Below are 23,026 nucleotides of genomic sequence, written 5' to 3'. Positions count from 1 at the left end.
GGAAGATCAGCACCGGCAGCCTTTGTTGTGCCATCCTCGTCCTCATCTGGCTCCAACAGGGAGTGAATCAACGGGGGGTAATTGGGGAAATCAGAGATGAGATTCCCCCCGCAGAGTGAAGGTTAAATTTGGTTCCTGTTGTGCGTGTGTTTGTGTGAGTGTGTGTGTGTGCGCGCGGTGTCTGTGTGTTTTGTCTACATGTGATTGTTTCGTTAGTGCTCCCCAGGCCCCTGCTGAGTCACTGAATCTGATCTTCTGTGATCCAGTGATTGTGTTCAGAGCTATTTTCCTGATGTTTGTGTCGTGATGTAGGTCCTGTCACAGCTGCAGGCCCACAGGAAGACACACACACACACACACACACACACACAACACACACACACCACACACACCACACACACACACACACACACACACACACACACACCACACCAACCACACACACATAGAATATACTCCCATATTATGCAGGGGTGTGTAGTTCTTGTCAGTTGTACGCCTGTTGGGGAGACATCTGCAAATAGGCCTCAACATGCACATACACTCTCTCACACACACACACACACACACACACACACACACACAACACGGGCGCATGCATACAGTACAGGGCTGGGTGGAACCATGACGGAGACTGAAATCCAGGCTATTTAATGGGCTTCGGTCCAGCCAAGACCTACAGCATGTCAAAGCTCTTGGTTTCCTTGTCCTTCCGCCTTGCAGCTGACTCGGGCCTGCTCCTAATCAAACGGAGATTGTAGCAACGCTATCAAAGATGTAATTCTGAATTCTATAGATGAATGTGTGTTTGGGCGTGTATGCGTGCGGGCTATTTGTTGTCGCAGCGGCCTTGCTGTTAGTAGCCCACCTTGTAGCATCTGTCATTTATTTGGCGTGAAAGGCAAACACTGATGGAAATGACTCAGACCACAGGTCCATTTCTCTCTGAATCTGACTTCTTTTATTAACACTCTGACTTTATTTCTGTTTCTTTTGAGCTTTTTCTTTCATTCATTCTTTCTTTCTTCCATTCTTTCTTTCTTTCTTTCTGGGGGTTACTCCATTGTATGTGTATATCTACTGCATTTTAAACATGTTTGCACAGCACATGGACCAAATTTCCAACTCTTGCTAAATCTCCACAATTGAATTTTACTTTGTTTAAACACACTCGGTGCTGCTTCTGCGATGTCACCAATCTGCACCGAACCCCACTGAAGACTCAGATGTACGTATGAGTGTACTTGTAGTGCATCTGTGTTTGATTTTTGTAGGTTTGACATGTGGAAACTAAAGGGGAAGAGATCATAATGCAAATCATAGTGCAACTTTGAGGCGCTTTATCAGTGACTTTCCAGAACTTGTTGTTGTCCATTTCTAAAATGTTTGATAGCTTTTACTGTATACGTATTTTGCACAATGTGCTTCAGACAGGGTGGCCTGGTGGTTCAAAAGATCAGGATGCAACTGGAAAAGCACAGGTTCATTAGCAACCCACAGCACCCACAACAGCCTCATATTAAAGGAAAGTTAGACATATTTACAGTATAACTTTTTTTATATAGTTCAATCATTCCTATCATTATTTTACATTTACAATGAAGTCCGTTAGGGGAAGGATCACGAGCGGTCAGACAGGTTGTAAACATGTCCCCAGTTTAACTAGATTACCCAAACAAATTGTTAATCTTTGTCTGACCGCTCCTGTTCTCATTCATAGCATTCGTTTCGATGTCTCACTATGGGATACGCCTCCCTGCGTATTCCTCAGAAGCATTTATCTCATTACGCCAATCCTGATTGGCTGGTGATCGAGTGTCCGCGTCACGTGGGTCCATCCCCCTTAAATAGCTTACGCTACGACGCGGACACCATTCTAAAACCTCTTCTCGCTTCGAAGCATATCTCAGTCGTGCAGGCTAGCTAGCTAAACTGTCCACAGACCGGAGCCATCCTAGCTAACTTCTCCGTCGCCGGGCGCTAGCTGCCTTCGACACGACTCTTCGGTCTCACCACAGACTGGAGCGTTATCCGCCTAGCCGTTTCACGGTAAGGCTATTTCTGCGCGTTAGCACACCAGCTACTGCTCAGTATCTTCGCGTTTAGCACTCCTGCTAACGAAGATGTCTTCTGACGTCCCTCACACCAGAGGACACGAAGACTCAGGGGCTCGACTTTGCCATGTGGTAACAAAATTTCGAGCAGGGACACACACCAGGTCTGCTCTTGTTGCCTCGGGCTGGAACACGCCCGCCTGGCCGTTGAAGCCCCTGGTTCGTGCAGGCATTGTGCCTGCTTTACCATGAAGAGCCTTCGCCGACGGCTAGCGCGCCAAGCTAGCTTGTCGGGGAAGGACCATACCTGCCCAACACCAATTTGCCGGCCGGCAATGAGGTGTCTGGTGCGGATGCCGTACCGTGCGCCGGTCCCAGCTGGGGCTCACAGCTGGAGCTGGGCCCGGCGGCCCCGCTCGCGGAGGACGTACTCGAGCTGGACTACGAGGACGAGGACTCCTCGGAGCTCCTCATATCAGAGGATGACGAGGACAGTTTGAAATGTTCATCCCTCCGCCCGGGCTGTCAAGCCTGATGCTGTGTCTGCCTTCGGAGACGAGGACGGAAGTGTACCAGCTTCCCCCGCTCCCAGTATGGACATGCAGGACGTGTGTAAACGCGCTGCGTCCAGGCGAACATCCCTTGGCCCGCGTCGTGGTGAGCCCACCAGATCACGCTATGAGGGGAAGAAATTGCCCCTGACCAAGAGGTCGCAAAACGCTACTTCCGTTTTTTCCTGAACTGCTGGGAAGAGGTATCCTCTTCGTGGAAACACCTCCCTTTCAGCGGTAAGACCCCGATTCAGGGAGCTTCCTCCCCTGGGAGTTTGAGGGCATGGAGAAGCTTGGAATGTCCCGCATGCCCCCGATGGAGCCGTTGGTTGCAGCCCACCTCCACCCGCGGGTGACTGCGGCAACCTCACGGACCCCCACACTGCCGTCGAAGGCGGACCGTTTCCAGTCTGCCTTGAACGAGAGGGCGTATAAAGCGGCAGCTTTAAGCGGTAAGAGCTCTGAATGTCTCCTCCATGCTCACAGCGTACCAAGCGGAGCTGTGTGAGGACATGGTCACCAAACCAGAGCCTGCTGTGTGGGAAGAGATAACTGTGATCACGGACATCTGCCTCCGCGTGCAGCGCTGTGCAGTCCAGGCCACAGTAAATCTATGGGCTAATGGTTCTACAGGAAAGGGCTAGATGCTCAACCTGACGAACCTGTCTGACAGGGAAAAAGAGGACATTTTGGACATGCCCGTCGTCCCTGACGGGGTCTTCGGCACCGCTCTGGCCTCAATGCAGCAGAGGTGTGAGGCGAAGAAGAGGAGGACGAAGCTCTTCAACTTTGCCTCCCTCGGAAAGCCGAGCCCCCCCCCCGCCTCCAGCCACGCGCCAGTCTTTCTCTCAAGCTGTCTCGCGGTCTGCTCAGTTCAAAGTCCCCAAGCGGCCAGATCCCCAGCCCGCCCCAGCTGCCCCACCCCAGCGAAGGCGAGAGGGAGCTGGCCCAGAAAAGCTCCTGCGCAGACGACTGCCCCCCCGGGACAGCAGCCCAGGCAGCTTTTCAGCAGGTAAAAAAGAAGAAGAGGGCGGTTTGACAACCGAGCTCTCTCCCCTGCGTCGGGGCTGGAAGTTCCCCGTTCACCAGCCCCACGTTTTCTGTTCGTAAGTGTGATGCCCCCACGCTCCCCGTTGTGCGCGCGCGTCCCTCACAGGAAGCGGAGACTTTGTTGCGGCGATGGCAGGCCCTGCCCCCCCCCCAAGTCACCTAAGCACACACTCACTCTGTTCAACAGAATTAAGCATGTTTCACTGTCGCATCCAGACATAATGTCGAGGGCGCAGTTCGAAAAAATGAACAAAAAAGCAATAAGCGGCTCAGTGGCTTCACCGCTCCAGAGAGGAGCCACGGCTCCTCTCGAGACGCGGATGCCAACGACCCCGTCAGTGCACTAAACTTCGTCATGCGCATTGCCGACCACGGGTCGTTCCCGAGTCCCGCCACTAGATGGCCTCATAGCTCAGTTAATGAGGGCACAGTGTAAGGGACCCGTTTGGGGGCTGCCACTCCTCTCTCTTATCAGAGAGAGAGATGGACAGCTATCACAAATTCAGCCTGGGTACTGAGAACAATATCTCGGGGCTACAGGCTTCAATTTGCTGTTACCCCCCCTCGCTTCTCGGGCATACTCTGTACACAGGCCGGGGGGGAGTCAGCTCGCGTTCTACAGGAGGAAAGTATCTCGCTGTTAGAAAGGAGAGCGATATGTGTAGTGCCCCCCGAGCTGAGTCGGAGCGGCTTTTACTCCAGGTATTTCTGGTCCCGAAACGGGGAGGGAACGGCAATTCGCCCTATCCTGGACCTGCGGGCTCTGAACAAATACCTCCGAAAATACAATTCAGGATGCTCACTCATGCGTCTCTGCTTCGTCTGTGCGCCAGGGCGACTGGTTCACATCTGTCGATCTGAAAGACGCGTATTTCCATATTGCGATCTATCCTCCGCACAGGAAATATCTGAGGTTCGCTTTTCGGGGTGTCTGTTACGAGTACAGAGTGCTTCCCTTCGGTCTGTCTCTGAGCCCGAGGGTGTCGTGAGGTGTACCGAAGCAGCTGTAGCCCCGTTTAAGGCGGCAGGGTCTCCGTCTGGCTACTATCTGGACGATTGGCTCCTTTTGGCACAGTCAGAGCAGGAGTCTGTGACGCAAAACGCGCATCCTCATCCACCATTGACCAATCTGGGTTTATAATAAACACAGAGAGAGTGTGCTTTCCCCAGTGCAAAATATAATATTTCTGGGGCTATCTCTGGACTCGGTGTCCTTCACAGCCCGCCTGTCGGCGGAGAGAGTGAGGGTTATCAGGCTTGTCTCGCGCATTTTCGACTACGCGGGTCCGTTGCTTTCAGGATATGTCTGAGGTTACTGGGGCTTATGGCGGCGGCTATTCTGGTGATCCCACTGGGCCGCCTGTTTATGAGGATTTCCAGCGTTGGGTTACCTCCCTCAGCTGGATCCTGTGCGTCATGGGCACGGAGGGTAACGGTTACTGTGGAGTGCGGAATGGCGCTGCGCCGCTGGAGGCCTCCGGCTTTCTTGGCGCAGGGAGTAGCCTTGGGCACCGTCCTGGCTCGGAAGGTGGTCACCACGGACGCGAGCCTTTCGGGCTGGGGGGGAACACAGGAGGGCCGTTTTGTGAGAGGCGTTTGGAGCGAGAGTCTCCGGCGCTGTCACATAAATTACCTCGAGCTCCTGGCGGTGTTTCTCGCCCTGAGGCGTTCCTGCCGCTTCTCAACGGACACCATGTTCTGGTGAGAACGGACAACACGACAACGGTAGCCTATAAAACCGTCAGGGGGGCTTGCGTTCCCGTCAGTTACACACGCTGGCACGCAGACTGATACTGTGGAGCAGCAGGCACCTGCTGTCTCTGAGAGCGACACATGTCCCCGGGGCTCTGAACCACGGTGCAGATTTGCTGTCCAGGGGCGCGCCGCTGTACGGCAACTGGACTCTGCACCCAGCCATTGTGGGGCAGTGTGGACGCGCTATGGCCGGGCCGAAGTGGACCTGTTTGCATCGAAGACAATGCGCAGTGTCCGCTGTTTTTCCTCAATACGCGATCCAGACGCGCCTCTCGGCGTGGACGCGCTCGCGCACGCGTGGCCGTCAGCTCTCCTGTACGCTTTCCCTCCTCTGGCTCTGATACCCCCAACTCTATCCAGGGTGAGAGAGCACCAGTGCAGGATGATTCTTATAGCTCCACACTGGCCAGCGATGCACTGGCTGGCGGAGAGTTTATCTGCTCCTTTGCGGACAGCCGTGGCAACTCCCACTACGCAGGGACATGCTGTCCCAGGCGGGGGGACAATCTTTCACCCGCACCCAGAGCGTCTGGCGCTATGGGCTTGGCCCGTGAGTGGTGCAATTTAAACACAGTCGGGCTCCCACAGAGCGTGATTAACACTATTCAGAGTGCCAGGGCTTCCTCCACCAGATCACTGTATGACTGTAAGTGGAGGGTGTTTGAGGAGTGGTGTCTCAGGGAGGGACATGTCTCTTTTCAGTGCCCTGTTGGCGCAATTTTGTCATTCTTGCAGGACTGATTGACAACATAAAGCCTTCTCCACCATAAAGGTGTACCTGGCTGCCATTGCAGCTTGTCATGTGGGGTTTGATGGTAAAACAGCTGGCCAACATCCTTTGGTTTGCCGTTTTATGAAGGGTGCACGACGGCTGCTCCCTGTTTCCAAGCCGTGACTCCCACATGGGACCTGCGGTGGTGTTGGATGGGCTTGCTAGCCCCCCTTTTGAACCACTGGGGGAGGTTGACCTGAAGCATCTGTCTTTGAAGACAGTGCTGCTGCTGGCCTTGGCGTCTGCAAAACGGGTTGGCGACATTCATGCGCTTTCCTGTGCATCCCGTCATGCACTCAGTTTGCCCCGGGCGTGTCAGGGTGTTATTGAAACCTAATCCTGCCTTTGTGCCCAAGGTGGTTGGCTCATGCTCTCCCATTGACCTTTTGGCGCTCTGTTCCCCGCCTTTCTCTCCTCAGAGGAACGGCGGTTGCACGCGCTGTGTCCAGTTCGTGCTCTGCACTTTTACATGGACAGGACGCAGGTTTTCGACGGAGTGACAGCTCTTTGTGTCCTGGGCTAGCCCCCACAGGGGAAAGCCTGTGACAAAGCAACGGCTGTCTCATTGGGTTGTGGATCCATTGCTCTGGCTTACACGTGTCAGGGTGTGCTGGCCCCACAGGGCCTGCGTGCTCACTCAACTCGCGGCCTTGCTGCCTCCTGGGCCTTATTTAGAGGCGTTTCAATCCAGGACATTTGTGCAGCAGCATGCTGGTCTTCACCTCTCCACTTTGTTCGGTTTTATAGACTGGACGTCTCTGCGCCGAGCGTGGCACGTGCAGTACTGGGCACTGAGCCATCGCTGGAGCGGAGCATTGCTACCTGAGTGCCGGTGGTTTCTGAGATAAGCTTGTCTGGCAATACGGGAGTCTCCATATCCCATAGTGAGACATCGAAACGAATGCTATGAATGAGAACTTTAGGTTACTTGCGTAACCCCGGTTCTCAGAGTAGCATGAGTGAGATGTCTCACCAACAACCCTTCTTGCTGGGGGCGAAGCGAGAAGAGGTGCTTATTTGGAATGGTGTCCGCGTCGTAGCGTAAGCTATTTAAGGGGGATGGACCCACGTGACGCGGACACTCGATCACCAGCCAATCAGGATTGGCGTAATGAGATAAATGCTTCTGAGGAATACGCAGGGAGGCGTATCCCATAGTGAGACATCTCACTCATGCTACTCTGAGAACCGGGGTTACGCAAGTAACCTAAAGTTACTTCTCTACATGCCCTCTGTTGTAAAGTGTATCTGGTGAGTGAAAGGTCATAACAGATGGCCAAAACAAAGACTTAGCTTTTCCCTAAAACAATTGGAGGCCTCATGGTAAAGTGTAAACACATTCATCTCTCCCAGATGTGAATAAGGAAATATACACATTTCTAATTGCAACCCAGTGTGACATGGGAGTTGATGTACCTTCAATTTATGGTAGAAGAGACATATTTCTCACCTGGATTCTTTTATGACATGATGGAGTGGAAAGTGGGTGGAGAGTTGGGAGGAGGTTTTGGGGCTTTGGTGACAAGGTGTTGAAGTGGAACAGCCCACAGATCAACAGGGTGGACACCTGCGCGCTGGAACAGGTGACCTGGAACCTTCCTTCCTCACTCCTCACACAATAGAGGGTTATATACATGCACAGGAGAACACTTGTTCATTCACTCACAAAATGGTTTCTCACGTTCGCCGACACTCATATAGTATTGGAGCCCCTGAAAGTGTGATTTCAAATCGGTTATCTGTTTTATTATGGTACTATTTGGATGTATCACCATTTGTTAGACAAGATTATGCATCAATTGAAAATTAGTCGGCATATTAATCGAAATTGAAAATGTTTGTTAGTTGCAACCCTATATCACCACCGTTGTCCAATGAAACCTGTATCTCCAAAACGTAAACTTTTCATGAGTTGAAGGAATAGTTTGACATTTTGAGAAACACTTATGTGAATGTATTTTCAAATATTTACTTTGCTTAAGAATTATAATTGTATCAACCTATAGAAGATGCCTGTCTTAATACAATATGTTTATGCCTTTACGGTATGTACATTGACATAATTACCTTGCTAAGCTGCTTCTGAAAAAAGATGGAATCTTGGACTTAATTGAAATGGAAAATATCTTGATTGATTTGCCAAGACTCAGACTGCTAGAGCGTCATATTGGCTTGGGCAAACATTTTGAGTGCATTATTAACAAAGGATTGAAAAGTTTTGTCCCCCACCTTTTACATTGACATAGTTTCAGAAAGGCTCTCTTACTCCTTAGTGGAACAATTAAAGCGACCAACAATGTACAAATGGGCATGGACATTCTTTTAAGGCAAAATGTGAACCTACCATTTTAATACTTCAGTTCATCTGAAAGATACAAAATCCGCAATTTTTTTTTCAGATGTGCTACGTTGCAGTACCATCAAGCATGTCATAGTTTTCAAAATCGGAGGGTTATTCCCCCCGTTTCTTTCCTCCTCAGTGCGGGCTTTGATAAGATAATGGGAGCAGTTGCACAGTGAGTGTGTTCTGAAGCACCTGACCCTTAAATAGGTGCTGAGTGGAGGGCCTAGTCTGGGCTGCTGAGACGTGCTCATGCTCTGTTGACTTAAGCATTCAGACTGAGCCATCAATCATCCGAGTGTGAAGGCTCTGCCCCTGAACCCCATCGTACTTTATCTGCCAGCAGAGCAGCGTGTGCATGTAAAAACCAGCCCTGATTTGAAGGAAATAAATCGCATTCTATCTCTTGTCTTTCTCACTGTTTTTATACAAATTTCGCTTTTTCTCTCAAGCACACACTTTCTCCCTCTCGTCTCTCTGAAAAAGCTGGGAATTGGTTTTAAATCCTTCCTTCCTACTTTTTCAAAACCACCAAAGCATTTGGAAAAGGTTCTATGCAATTATATTTAATCATATGCGGCCGTCCCAATCAAGGCCAGCTCTGGTGATCACATTTGCATGGGTTTCAGGTTTTGCCCTTCAAGTCAGTGTGGTGCCCCCATGCAGGCTGCAGGGGTAGGGACCACCTGGGCGCTCCTCAGATCCACCCTCTCTCGTTTTCCTCTTCCTCTGCCCAGCTCACACTGCTTAGTGTTTTGGCTTCATCTTGAAATATTGGACTTTTGCGATTTTCTGTTTATCCAAATTTTTTTTTTTTTTAGCTTTTTGGTTTTGCTTTGAGCACATAAGAAGTGGAACTTACCAAGTTTCAATGAAATTGTTAAAATAGTAAAGTTAGTGTGTGTGTGTTTGCATGTGTGTAAAGCGTTTTAGCAGAATTCCCAAAGGCACTGCTCCGCTAAGTCCAGCTGACCAGCCCACCCAGCCTGTGAGAGAGTGGGCTTCCATTTTTCTTCTCTCTGCGGACCGTAGAGGTCAGTGTGTGTGTGGTGTGGTGTGTGTGTGTTGTGTGTGTGTGTGTGTGTGTGTGTGTGTGTGTGTGTGTGTGTGTGTGTGTGTGTGTGTGTGTGTGTGTGTGTGTGTGTGTGTGTGAGCATATCGGACCGTCATGTTTGCCTTCCTATTTAGTGTGGTTTTAAACCCACAGAGCATGTGGTGTGTACATGTTAGTGTGTGTGTGTGTGTGTGTGTGTGTGTACACATGCTCATATGTGTCACAGGAAAGTAACTTCTGTCTGTGATCCCCTGCTCCTCTCATTTTCCCTGGTGAAAGGCGGCATTATAACTGATTTCCATGACCTCAAACCAGGGCCTTTACTCTCTTCACAGCCTGTGTGTGTGTGTGTTTGTGCGTATGTGTTTGTGTGCAAGCATTATAACTGCTTTCCATGACCTCCAGCCAGGACCCTCCTCTGCAGCCTGCCTCGCAGCGCTTGTTTAGACAACAGTGGTGCACATGTTGGCTGAAATATGGCTGCTGTGCTCGTTTGCTCGGGTGAATTAAGCTACGGCATGTGTGCTTAAACCCAGACTGCTCGCTGATTTATCCATATATTTAGATGATTGATTTAAGAGTCGGCCAGCCAACACTTTTTGAATCTGCGGATGGAGGCGGGCTTACAGAGATGAGAGAGAGAGAGAGAGAGGACAGAATTCAAATCAGAGCATACACAGCCTCTCTCACACATTTATGCCATCCATCGCACCGCTCAGGGTCATAATTCACAGAGCTGAAGTAAATTATTCAGAAGTAAAGCTTTACTTTGCACAAGATGGATACTTATAACGATGTACTGATTGCTTTTTAACATACTCCATTTTCAAATGAGCTATAACATTTTGTTTATTATGGTTCAGAACATGACATAGGCAATCTATTTTAATGTCGGGAAAGCCTGGAAGAAAGTGAATGAAAACACGTCCTCCCATTTGCTGGGATATGTGTTACGTGCGTGTGCATGTAAGGGTGTGTGTGTGCCAGTGTGTTTTTATTACCTGTCTCATTATTAAATGTGTTGGGGGCCGGCTGAGCTGGGACAAAACATTCCAGCTCCTTTAATGTCTCCCTCTCGTCTCCCCCGTCCCCCTCGCTCCTCTCTTTGATAATACTTTTCCTTATGAGCCCATAAAACCAGACGCTTTCTCCGAGAACCACCTTTTTTTTCTCTCTCTCTCTCTCTCTCTGGGCACTGCAAAAAAAGTGCATCTTATTGAAATTACATTTTTCATAAAGCAAAAAAAAAAAGTTCTCAAGGACTATATGTCTGTGAAGGTTCTCAGTCATCCAGGTCATAGTATCCAAGGAAGGTTAAATTCTAGGGAAACTGGACTTGGTTAAGATTCTTGATGATGTTTTGTCTCTCATCAAAGGGACTTCCTCAATTCTGGAGGAAGGAAGTACTAGTTTCACTTGTTTGCATTGCTTTTTGCTGGAGGATTTCCTAAGTGACAATATCTTTAAATGAGGGTAATTGCTCCATACATGGATGGATGGATGGATGGATATGAATTGATCAAACTATCCAAAAATCTAAAATAATGTCACTTTAAATCAGAAAAGTTCTGGGCGGCCAGATAGCTCAGTTGGTAGAGCGGATGCCCTTTATATAGAAGTTTACAGAGAAACTTCTGTGGAAATTTGGGTTTTCTTTTAACAATTCAGCATTTTCTCTGTAAGCGTAAAATAAGATTTATATATAAAATAGCTGGTTAAAATGGATAATTTCTTGCAGCTTGCACATTCAACCCCTTTACAACGTGCTCTCTGATGATTCTGTACAGAATCTGTTCCCTCAAGTGAAAGAAAAATGTCTGTCTAATTAGTTCCTATAATTCCCCTGCCCCCCTTTCTCCTCACATTTCTGTTGCCTTTATCTGAATATTTCGGCTTCTCTCCTCCACCCCCTCCTCTCACCCCTTTCCATCCCTCTCCTCTCTCTTTAGCTCTCCGTCTCTCTCTACAGGGTCGAGTTAGGCATAAGCGAATAATTAGGTAATTGCCCCCTTGATTGAGCTCAATAGGAAACATTTCAATTAAGGCTAAAACTGTGCGAGGAGGAAGTAGGCTCTTACAAAGGGAAACATTCCTTGTCATGCAACTGTCGGCCCTGGAGCCCACACCACGAGCCAGGATTAACTGGATACTAGAGGAGGAAGCACTGGGGAAGAGGAAGGTTGTTCTGAAAAGCCAGGGGAAAACGTTGGGGAATTGGGAATGCGGCGGGGGGTGGGGGTTAAGAGAGAGATGGAGGACTGATGGGGAGACTGGAGAAAGTTAGGGGAAGGGAGGGTTGGGCCTTTTAAAAGTGGGAGGTGGGGGTTGAAGAGACAGCAAGAAATGATTGCCGCAATTACGGCTACATTTAAATACGCCTTCCCTCTGATATGATTTTCCTGGTGATCCCCTGTCCAGATAAGAGGGAGACCTCTCTGCCTGCCCAGCCGCCTGCAACAAATTACAACCTCCCAGCCATGGAAGAGACGTAGTTCCTGAGTGAGAGGGAGGGGGGAAAGAAAGAGCAGAGCTGAGAGAGAGAGAGAGAGAGAGAGAGAGAGAGGGTTAAAAAAAAATGGAAAGCAGAGATTGGCATCTAAAGAAGTAGTGTTGTATTCATCATTTAGTCTATTTGGCATCAAAAGTATTTTTTTGTCCTTTTTTTATTTAAATTTTACACATCGAGGTTTTTGTCAGTCCATGATGTGCTTCAGAGTCTCCATTTGATCAATATTGTGTGTTTTATGTGAAAACCCGACGCTCGGAGCTGTAATTGATATGTATAGGTGTGTGCACAAGGCACTTTCATGCGTGTCCAACGCCAGCCCGTGTGCTTTTTTTTTTCTTTGCTTTTTTTTAAAGTGTCTGTATTAGTGAGTGATGGTCCGTCTGCAACGGTGAAGCTTGCCTCCCCTTCTGTCATCACATCCACCTTTGTCGCCCTCATACATGGGCCATGAAATTGAGGAGCTGGGCGCTGACCTCTAATAGAATACGGGTGCCTGTAGGTGTTTTATGTAGGTGTTAATGGATAGTGTGTGAATGTCTGTGGACAGGTGTTGACATGATGCATGTCTGTCTGTGAGAATGTCACTGTGCGTGTGATATCTTTATCTTTATGTCTGAATGTGAGCGTGTATATGCATGAATAAATCTGTGGATGTTTAAAAATGTTATTTGACTGTGGATGGCTTAATAAGTGTTTTTTTTATATCTGCATTTATGTGTGAGTTGGTCTGCATTTTTGTTTTTATTTTTGCAATGTATATTGAAATTGTAAAGTAAGTGGTGTGTGTGTGTGTGTGTGTGTGTGTGTGTGGTGTGTGTGTGTGTGTGTGTGTGTGTGTGTGGTGTTGTGTGTGTGTGTGTGTGTGTGTGTGTGTGTGTGTGTGTGTGTGTGGTGTGTGTGGTGTGTTTTCCATGGCCCTGTGGGACAGTGTGGTTAGGAGAGTAAACGGTGGTCCATGTTAATACGTTTCCTGTGTCTGGCCCACCATACCTGTGTGGTTCACCTCGACACACAGGACACACTCTGTACAACAGAGCACATCGGATCCACACCAGTACCTCTTTTAGGAACACTGAGGATTTAGTTTGTGCAGGATACAGATTGCTGAGACATTTTGTCTCTGTGCAGAGCTAACAGGGTTATTGTAACATTTCAACACCAGCGTTCTTTAGCTTTAGAATACCAGTTGGTCGTAATTCTAGTTTCATTGCTGAGAAGATAGGCAGCCATTGCATTTTACCGTGCATGCCACTGGGTCACATTTTTCTGTGAAATCCGAGGGGTCAGAGGCAGGCCTGCACGATTAATTGTTATAAAATCACAATCTTGATTCACCTTGTTCACAATTTAATTTTAAAATTTTAATTTTTTTATTACTTTGATTTTCATTTACTTTTACAAGCGACTGCATCACAAACTCTACTACTTTCTTCTGTGAGTTTTAAACAGACTGTATAAAATAGGTTATAAAGCGCTCCCAAGCGCTGCGATGCTCTCCCTTCTCTTCATTGAAGCCTCATGTGTACAGGCTTGTGGTGATGCGCGATGTGCTATAGGTGCCAAAACCTGTTAGGTACTGCCAATTAGTTTATCATGGTTCATGTGTGCAATAAACATTACACTTCGTGACAAAAAAAATCGTGGCAGACAATCATGATATCAATTCTAAGCAAAGCAAATCGTGATTCATATTTTTTCCCCGCTTCGTGCAGGCCTAGTCAGAGGTTATGTTAGACCTTCTCCATGTCTGTCATTTTAACGGACAGGGTCATGAATAATTCCGTCCTAATCTATTGTCACCTTTATGATAAGACATATTTAATAGCGTCTACGTTATATTACTTTTAATATTTTAATAATTATTATACAGATCAAGCGTATTAAGATTATGCATTTATAAGGGCATGAAAAAAATAGACACAGAACAGAAACACTGGCCGTGCAATCCCTTTTTCTTAACACCACAGGAAGCAGATGGATATATTATTTTCCACAGTTAAAGCAGAAGCCACTAAAAACAAAGCGCCCATTGTGCCATCACATTTATTACATTGACATTGTGTTTACCCAAATAAACACCTAACGGCTAACACAGGAGTCCCAAAAACTAACTCGGGGCCACCTCCTCCGCCCCCATGGTGGCCCACACACCGGCCCCCGTTATGACAGCTCCCAGCGCTGTCTTGATTTAGCCAAGGCAGGACACACACATCCGCAGTTATAATTCAGTAATTTGTGTTTGTGCATTCTGTGACAATTGTGACAAATGACTGGCCTGGAGTGAAATGCCAATCTGCCCCCTCCTCCCTAGTTTCCTGCCCTGGCCGAGACATGCTTACACTGCTCAGGTGTACGTTGAGCGGGTTTGCGTGCTGAGCATGAATTGGCCAGCTGACAAGGGAAATGATTACATGGGCGTGTTTATTTTAAATGTGATTTTTATTGATGAATCATATCAACTCGGGGCTGGCCGGTATGATCACGTTCAGCAACTGGGTGGCATGTTGGCTTTGCTATTTTGTTTTTTTTGCGGTGCAATGAATCCCTAACGGGCTTGAGCACATAGTTTGTATCCTTGTCGGGCAACATGCTTCGCCTGTCCCAACACACATGCTTACTCATAGGTAGCAATCGTTTAATCTCAGCCAGCCCACTGATTTACATTTTCTGGGGCATTTTTCATCATAAGCGCGTTCTTTCATCAATATTTGCTGTGGAAATTGAGGGTTTGCATCGGAGCAGGCCTCAGCAGAACACGGAACCTATTATGGACGCCGGGCAGCAACAGGAGGAATCCTGGTAATGTTTTAGCCACGAAATGAGTTCCATTCCCTTGGAAGTCCTGGGCAGAGTTAGGGATGTTAAACTCATATGGAGCAGTTTATGAGGATTATGAAGTTATATTTAGTCTATGGGGCCAGCAGGCGTCCTCTCTGCAACCCTCCTCCATCACGTCCAAGCCTCTCCCTGCTGTCTGGTGGGTGACCAGACAGTTATCCCGTGGGATGGCAGATGAGGGCTCAGAGTCTGCAGAATAGTGTTTGCCACAGTCCTGTGTTTTCCACCAGCCTGAGTGAGAGTCAGCAGGCCCGAGCTTTAACACCTGTGGCAGGTGGACTTGTGTAGGTTTTTTGGGTCTCTGTTGATTCGGGCCCCTTTTTCCCCCAGCTTATTTTTCTAAACCAATTTTTCCTTCATTTTTTTACCCCCTTGATTAGGGGTTTAACTGCCCTTAACTGTATTTTTTTTTTTTTTTAAAATTAAAAGTGTTTGTGTATTTTTTTTTTGCTTTTCTCAAACATTTTTTTTTTCCATTTTTAGGGAATGGCTTTTGGTAGATTGTTTTTGTGCTTAAGTCAAATGTGTGGGGCTTCCCTCCCTATTTTTCCCAGAAGGAAAAGTCTAAATGTTCCCTTCCTAACTCGTCCGGGGAAAGGGGGTAAATTCCCAAACCTTTTGGGCCGCCACCCGGGTTCCAAAAAGAAAAAAAAAAACATTTTGGAAGGGGCGCGGACGGGCAGGTCCCGGGGGCTGGGTTTATTTGCCATTTTTTCCCCCCCCCTCCCCCCCCCCCCCCCCCCCCCCCACCTCTATGCCTTCTTCATTGCGGGGGGTTTGGCCCTGCTCCCCAAAAGGGGCTACAGATTCCCGGGGGGTTGCTGTTTTGGGACCCCACCGGGGCTGGAGGGCCGGGTCTCCTTTAGGGTCCTCTCCTGGGACTGGCTCTCAAGAAGTTTGGGTCTGGCTATTTTTAAAGGAGTGCTGGGAACCCAAGAGAAAAAAAAAAAAAAAAGAAAAAAAAAAAAGGGCCACCCCCAGGTCTTTTGTAATACGCCCCACAAAACAAAGCACATCCCCTCATTGTGTAACATCAAAAATTGGTTTTCCATTTAGGGTTCCCGGGTTGGGGCCACCAGATTTTTTAAAGCCAAGGCTGGGGCCACTTTTGTTTTGTGTGGCAGGAGAAAGCAGGTCTGCTGCATTTTTGCTGAAAAGGTTGGGGGAAAGCAATCCCAGGTTTCCGGGGGGGCCTTTTAAATCGGGGGCTTTTCCCCACCCCTTTTTTGGACCTTGAAGGCCTACTCTTTAAATTTTTGGGGGTGTTTTGGGGGGGGCGGTCTGCACAGCTCAATTTTCCCCCCACTTTAAATAAAAACTCCCCTTTCCTCCCTCAGCCTGGGGCCCTATCAGCATTTCTAGCTCTTTTACAAAATAAATTCCCAAGGGGGTTTCACACAGGGGGGCCAAAGTTTTCTAAAAGTGAATTTGGTAGTTGTAATGAAAAATAAAACCCCCTTGAACTTAAAAAAAAATTTTCTGTTTTTGTTTTTAAGATTTCTTTCAGATTTAAAAACCAAAAAAAAAAAAATTTGAACTCCCTTTTTGGGTTTTTCCGCAACTTTAATATAAAAGGATGCCACATCCGGTTTCCACTATTTGTTTTGCAGGGGCCCCCCCTTCACGCCCCTTTGTGGGGTCGGCTCGGGCGAAAACTCAAATTTTCCATTTCAGGGAGTTTTTAAAATTCAAGGGCCCCCCCCCCCCCCTTTTCCGTCCTTTAATGGTCTTTTATTTGGGTTACTTGGTGAGTTTTTTCTTTTCGGGCAAACTTCCTTTTGGGTGTAAATGAGGGGGCAGGGGGCCAGCAAGGAAAGAAGGGGCCAGGGGGGTTGTGGGGCGGGGTTTTTGGGGGGGCTGTCCGGAGGGGATGAAAGCATGCAGTGGGGCCAGTGGGGTGGGCTCGGGTTTTGCCGTTTTTTTTCCCAACAGGTGTTTAAATTTGCGGGTGTGAAAATCTTTGTTTGGGGGTTTTTGGGGGGGGGGGACATTTTGTTTAATGGATCCGCCATCCCCTTCCTTTCCCCATTTGTTCTGGGGGGGTCGGCAGTACGTTCTGCATAGAAATTATTTATTCTTTTAACCACTATCACCCTTGAAGAAATTCCCTATAAACATTGACAAAAAATTAATGTCAAGTTTTGTTTTTTTTTGCTCCTAAAGCCCCGCCACTTACCTCTCCCCCTAATTTTAAAAAGTCAAAAAACTGCCCGGGGGGTAAAAAAAGGGTACCCAAAAAATGAAACCTGTTTGTGTTTTGGCCCCCACTGCCACCACACAGAGGCGGGGGTTTTTTCCCCGTGTGTTTTTGCTTTGGGGTGGGGGCGCTGGCGGGTTCACATGGCTGTAAAATCAGGGGTCTTCCCTGAGGAACCCTGATGGACTGCCCCCCGGGTTTGCCATTACAAAAACCCTTTCCCAAAATAGTTTACAGATCCTGTTTTGCTCCTCTCATCTCCCCCCCGGCCCCATCCCACACCCCCACCCCCCACACACACCACCCGCACACATACACACACCCGCAAAAACCCCCAACACCACATCCGAAACCCCAGTCACACAAAAGCCCCACATACCTTGCCCCACAGTGAGGGCCGGGGCCCCCCCTGGGGAAACCAGGGGGGACTTTAAGGGAAAAAACACAGGGTTGAACTAAACCGTTGAGCCAGGGGTCAAAGTTAAACGTCCGCTTTCTGTCATAGAAAAAGCCAGCCCCCAAAAAAGCATTTGCAAACTCCCCCACCCCGGGAGCGCCTGGGCGGGTTGTTTTCAAATGTACCAGGCCTTTCAACTCCCTGTCCCCAAAACCCGGGCCCGCTTTGGCTAAACTAAGCAAACTGACGGATCCTTTTAGGACTTTTTATCTTCCCAAGTCCCAAATTGGGCCCTCCTGCAAAAGACCCCCACACTATTCTGACCAGAAAAAAAACTGTCATCTTTTTTTTTAGGGAACCTTTACATATCCAAAGGAATACGTTTTTTTTTCCATTTGAGCAAAAAAAAAGATTTCAACAGCATTTTTTTATTTCATTTTTTTGAAGATTTTTACAATTGAATAAAATCAATATTTAAAAACTCTCATTAAAACCCTACAGTTTGTTTGTATTTTAAAAAAGGGGGGAGTGTTTTTGGGTTTTTTTAAATCGGGGGGGGGGGGGGAATTTTTTCATATTATTGTTTTAAACTTTTTTTGAATCCTCCCCACCTACTTTTGTTTTTATTGGCTTTTAAAAAAAAAACCGGGTTATTTGTGACTTTCAAAAAACTAGTTCTCATTTATAATTCTCTGCTGACCTTTTTACGTTATTTCATTTTTTTCTGCCCAAAAAAGGCGGGATAAAAGCCACCCCCAAAAACCACCAGGGTTTTTTTGGATTTTTGCCCCAACGGGAGATCTTGACCCCTCCAAATTACAAAGGGATGGGTTTTTTTTGTTTTTTTTTTGCGTTTGTAAATTTCATTAACAATTTCACTTCACCCCTTTTGGAATCCCTCAGTGAACCCTTTGGATTTTGCTATAAAAGTTTTTCCTCTTATTTGTTGCCTAAAATGTGCAAACTGTATGTTTCTGACAAAGATTTTCCAACTAGTTCCATCTTAATGCAGCTGAGTACATCTGTAGGTCTGTGATCTTTACCTTCTGTAACAAGTCTCTCACAAAGCCAGAAACTAGAGACCCAAGGCTATAATCTGTTGCCATCATGAGACAAAACGTTGATCTGCTAAATTGACAGTGAATCGGAGACTTATGGACTCAAAGAATGTTTGCTTGACCTGTCTTCGCATCACCTCGGCCACTGAGTTAGTCCAGAAAGTCTGTCTGTCTTTCAGTGCCAATGCAGCAGCCCCAGGGTTCGTCTCTTTAATGACAACAACTAGAGAGCCCTGCCTTGCTTTTCTAGCTTGAGTGACATGTGATCATGTATACAAATCTTGACTTAACTGTCTAAGATTGCAGGAATGATGCCATGTTTGCTCTGGTTTATGCTGGATTTTCCTAGTGTGACCTCCCCCCCCACACACACACATTTTACTCATACAGTGCATGAAGAACTAGTTTGTCTCTCTAGGCCTCCCTGCATCTGTTCCCCTATCTGTAGATCTGTAGAGCGTTTGTGTATGACTTAGAATACAATGATAGGCAGAGGGTAAGGCCTGTATTGTGATTAAGCCCGAGTATGGTTTCTCTGGTGCTGGGTGAACGACGTAGTACAGATCCATATGTCAAACAAAAGCCGTCTGAGATGCCCTGTCACAGTGATCCATTAAGCCCGCCTGCGACAATTAATTACCCCCAATTCAAATAATGTTGATAAATCATAGACATAACACAAAGCTGTGCTGCTGATTGCATAATTATTGCATCCAACCACTGGCGTATGTAACATAATCACAGTCTCTCATCAGGCTCAAACCACCGGCGTGCATCTGGAGCGCCGTTATGCAATGTTTGGAAAGAGACACAGCGAGCTTGCTGACAACGTGTGAAGCCCATGGGCTTGTGTGAGGCCTTGTCCTAGAGTCTTTTATTTAAAGGGGACAAGAGAGACTTGTTGTTTGAATGGGACGGGCCTCCTCACAACCCCCTTCTTTTTTTCTTTCAAATGCTGGAACATATTTTGACTGTGTTTAAGCAGTGATGGCTGAGTGCATTTACACTTTGGTAATGGCTTCCTGCCTTTAACTCTCCTGGCTTAGGGCAAGAGGGAACCATGCGGGTACTTCCCTTTTGCTACTGCCGCAAGTCCTGCCTCTGCTACTACTGCTGCATGCAGCTCTCCTCCTTCCCTTCCCCTCCTCACAGCCATCAGCCAATGGTGGAAGAAGTATTCAGATCCTTTACTTAGGTAAAAGTACTAATACCACACTGTAAAAATGCTTTGTTACAAGTCAAAGGAAACTATCTAAACAGGTCTGTCAATCAACTAAGTTGATTTAATTGGCCAATCGTTTTAGCTGTACTTGTAGGCCTATACGGTATTGTTTAATTTATAATAAAACATATTTTATAACCTACATATGTTTTGTGTGCAAACATCTTAATTTGTAAAGTACCTAGTAACCAACTCTGTCAGATGAATGTAGCGGAGTAACTAAAGTAACTAGTAACTAAAGCTGTCAGATGAGTGTAGTGAAGTAACTAGTAACTAAAGCTGTCAGATGAGTGTAGTGAAGTAACTAGTAACTAAAGCTGTCAGATGAGTGTAGTGAAGTAACTAGTAACTAAAGCTGTCAGATGAGTGTAGTGAAGTAACTAGTAACTAAAGCTGTCAGATCATCAGCCAACCCAGTACAGAAAAGACAGACCACCATGTCAGATTATTCACTCTCTCTCCTCCTACTGTAACACTCCTACCATGGATAGTTTGTGGACTAAAAGATCATATCACTCTTTAGGAATTCTGGTTTTTCAATCCCTGCATTATTTGCATGTATCTACCTTGGAGCATATTTCTTCTACCCGCAAATATTTGTATGTTTGGAGAAAGTCCCCACCATGATGCATCCCGAAAACTCGGCCAACAAGGGTTTGCTTCCAGACATGGCAAGAGGCCTGGGCCCGCAGAAGATCTCTACCCTCTGTGTTTTCAACTTCAAGCTCCTGAGCTTAAAGTTACAATTTAGCTTGCACTTGACAGCCTTTTGTAGTTTTAAATGTCTCCCAGCAGCTTGCTATTATGACAGACAGGTGCTCAACAGCCTGTTAACAGTAAAGGTGTTGCTCTTTTCTCTTTTTAAAGATGAGTCACTGGCCCTCTGCCTGAATGTCCATCCAGCCGGCTCTAGACAGCAGCTAACACTGGGGGAAGCTTCAACCTATCCATATAGACACAGGGTGTTAACAACTAATTAAAGAATTTACAGCCTCACTAAAACTCAATTATTGCTGTTCCCTCCCAATTATTGGGTCTCTTATCAGCTTTTATGGACTCAGGTGAGCTTCCGGAGAAAGTTGTGCTTGTTTTTGCTGAGTGGTCACCTCCGTCCCTTTTTGTAAAATAACAGGAAGAAGCTCAGAGGCTAGAATGTTTGACGTTTCTGAAGTGACACACTGTAGCCAACTGATGGATAATTTGCATATGTATTTTTCTTGTTACATGTAATGGAATATGCTGCTGCAGATGCTTTTCTTCTCTCTCAGGCAGAGAGCCATCTTTTGTGTGGTTCCCACATGTGCTTTCCATCTTTCTCTTTCTTGGTCTCACCTCCTTTGTGTGTTAATCAATCTCTGTCTCCCCTCCGTCCACTAGGTGACAGTAACGACACAGTTCTCCCCTCTGGGGGTTGGGGATGGGACTAGGTGTAATCTTGGTTTACACAAGGTGAATTGGCTGGAGACTAGATGTTATGGACTGGGTGGGTGTGTCAGCAGCGGTGGTCATGTTGTTGTGATGTGGTGAAGTAAATGATGGTGGTGTTTCTACAGTGGGAAGTCCACTCACTACCCATTTACTATTCTGCTTCACATCACTCAGCAGCATATAAAGGCTCACCATAATGGCCCATTCGTTGCGCTCTGCGAAAGCTCAAAAAAGTAGCAACAGGTTATCACTCCTGGCGACTTTGCAGCACAAATAGGAGCCACGCGCCAGTGGTTCCCCACTTTTCATTGTTGGACTAACCTCCAAGCCCTGTCGGATGAGCACGTACCGTACCATGTGTACATATCATGTGTTCTGAAAGGATTTTAAACTGAATGTTAGTGTGCGTCTTGTTAGAATGTTTGGTAACACTTTACTTGAAGGTATCTACATAAGAGAACACATAACCATAACTTGTCATGGCAAAACTGAATGACACTTACTAAAAGAAGCATTATGTCATAAACATTTATGACTTGTTTATGACACGTTCATGACAGTGTCATGTCACTCTTATGTAGATACGTTTTATCATGCAAGACATAGGGATTCTTGAATTTTTGATGCTTAAGATAGAGCTGGACATCGCAACCATAGAGGTTGAAGTAGGAAGGGTTGCTTTGGGTTCGTCCCCCCCCCTTCAAATTTACCATTTCAATTTTTCCTTTAAATGATGTCCTTAATGTCTATTAACTGAATTGAAGCAATGACGCAATCTAATAGGTTTGTAATTACCTATTTTTAAATCTGGTTTTCATGGTCTATCATTTTGGCATTGCAGGTGGCTCTAAATACAATACTCATGAGCACTGACTGCCGTTGCCATGACGGTGCAAATCAAAGTTTCAGCAAATTCAAAACGCTTTGTTGTTTATAGTTGCTAAATTTACACAAGACTGATCCAGAAATCCATCAAATTTTAAGCTGCAGATGATCATATCTTTTTCTAACAACATAATGCACCCTGGGACTCGTAGTTAATTTCTCCCCGGTAATGTATGTACACAGGCCTGTGCCTTGTTATCACAGGATTGGATTGATTTAATCAGAGGAGTCTCATGCCAATCCAAGCCATAGTAGAGCATCAACTATGAGTCATGTTATGTTGTCTATAGGCCTGATTCATCTTTCCACATAACCCCTGTAAACTGCAGTAGCACCTTCCCTGGTTGGGATGCACTACCATACACCTTGCCCAATAGTTCTTTGACAGTAGTATTTCCTCTGAATTCTCCCCTCCAGTATGGACGAGGACATTTGTCGGATTTAATTATCGAACATGTGCAAACTAGAAGAGTGTGGGCTGATGACCACATAATGAAGTGTAATGACCATAATAATAATAACCCTGGTGCACGTACATACACACACCAGCCCAGAATAACAACAATGATTGATGTGTTGACACTGTTTTGGTTACCTGTACTCGCTAATAGATTTAAAGCTAAATCTGTCAGCTCCACTGCCTGCTTTTTATGTTTTAGTTCCAGTTTTAATAATACATCTTTCTCACATTTGATTAAAAGTCTAATAATATGGTAATTGCCATTTATTCTCTTTTTTTTTTTTTAAATTCATGTAATTACAGTCTGGTAATCAAAACATTAGTGCAGCTGCATGTGTACCTGTAGGCATGTGTGGAAGTTTCATGAAATGGCACAGGTGAGTCTCAGGTAAAGTACACAAAGTGGCTGTGGCAAGGGGAGTGAACAAATCTGGTACTGCAGTGCAAGCTGGGGA

The 23,026-nt window shown here is 46.6% G+C and overlaps 1 protein-coding gene across 4 annotated transcripts in view; it reads left to right on the top strand.

Annotated features, from left to right (window-relative positions):
• The window catches only part of slc25a21 (solute carrier family 25 member 21), a 106,751-nt gene that overhangs the window by 40,590 nt on the left and 43,135 nt on the right, over positions 1-23,026 (top strand). The window contains exon 1 of one of the 4 annotated variants that reach the window (XM_032500879.1): positions 9,422-9,557. The exons of the other annotated variants lie outside the window; for them this stretch is intronic. Coding sequence (XP_032356770.1) covers positions 9,437-9,557 — 121 coding nt within the window. The 5' untranslated portion in view covers positions 9,422-9,436. Of the gene's footprint in view, positions 1-9,421; positions 9,558-23,026 lie in introns of those variants that run through there. 4 annotated transcript variants of the gene reach the window in all.

Source organism: Etheostoma spectabile, chromosome 20 (genome assembly GCF_008692095.1).
Source record: "Etheostoma spectabile isolate EspeVRDwgs_2016 chromosome 20, UIUC_Espe_1.0, whole genome shotgun sequence".
NCBI classification, from domain to species: Eukaryota; Metazoa; Chordata; class Actinopteri; order Perciformes; family Percidae; genus Etheostoma; species Etheostoma spectabile.
Note: the sequence above shows the minus strand (reverse complement) of the source record. Positions and strands in the feature narration are given on the sequence as shown.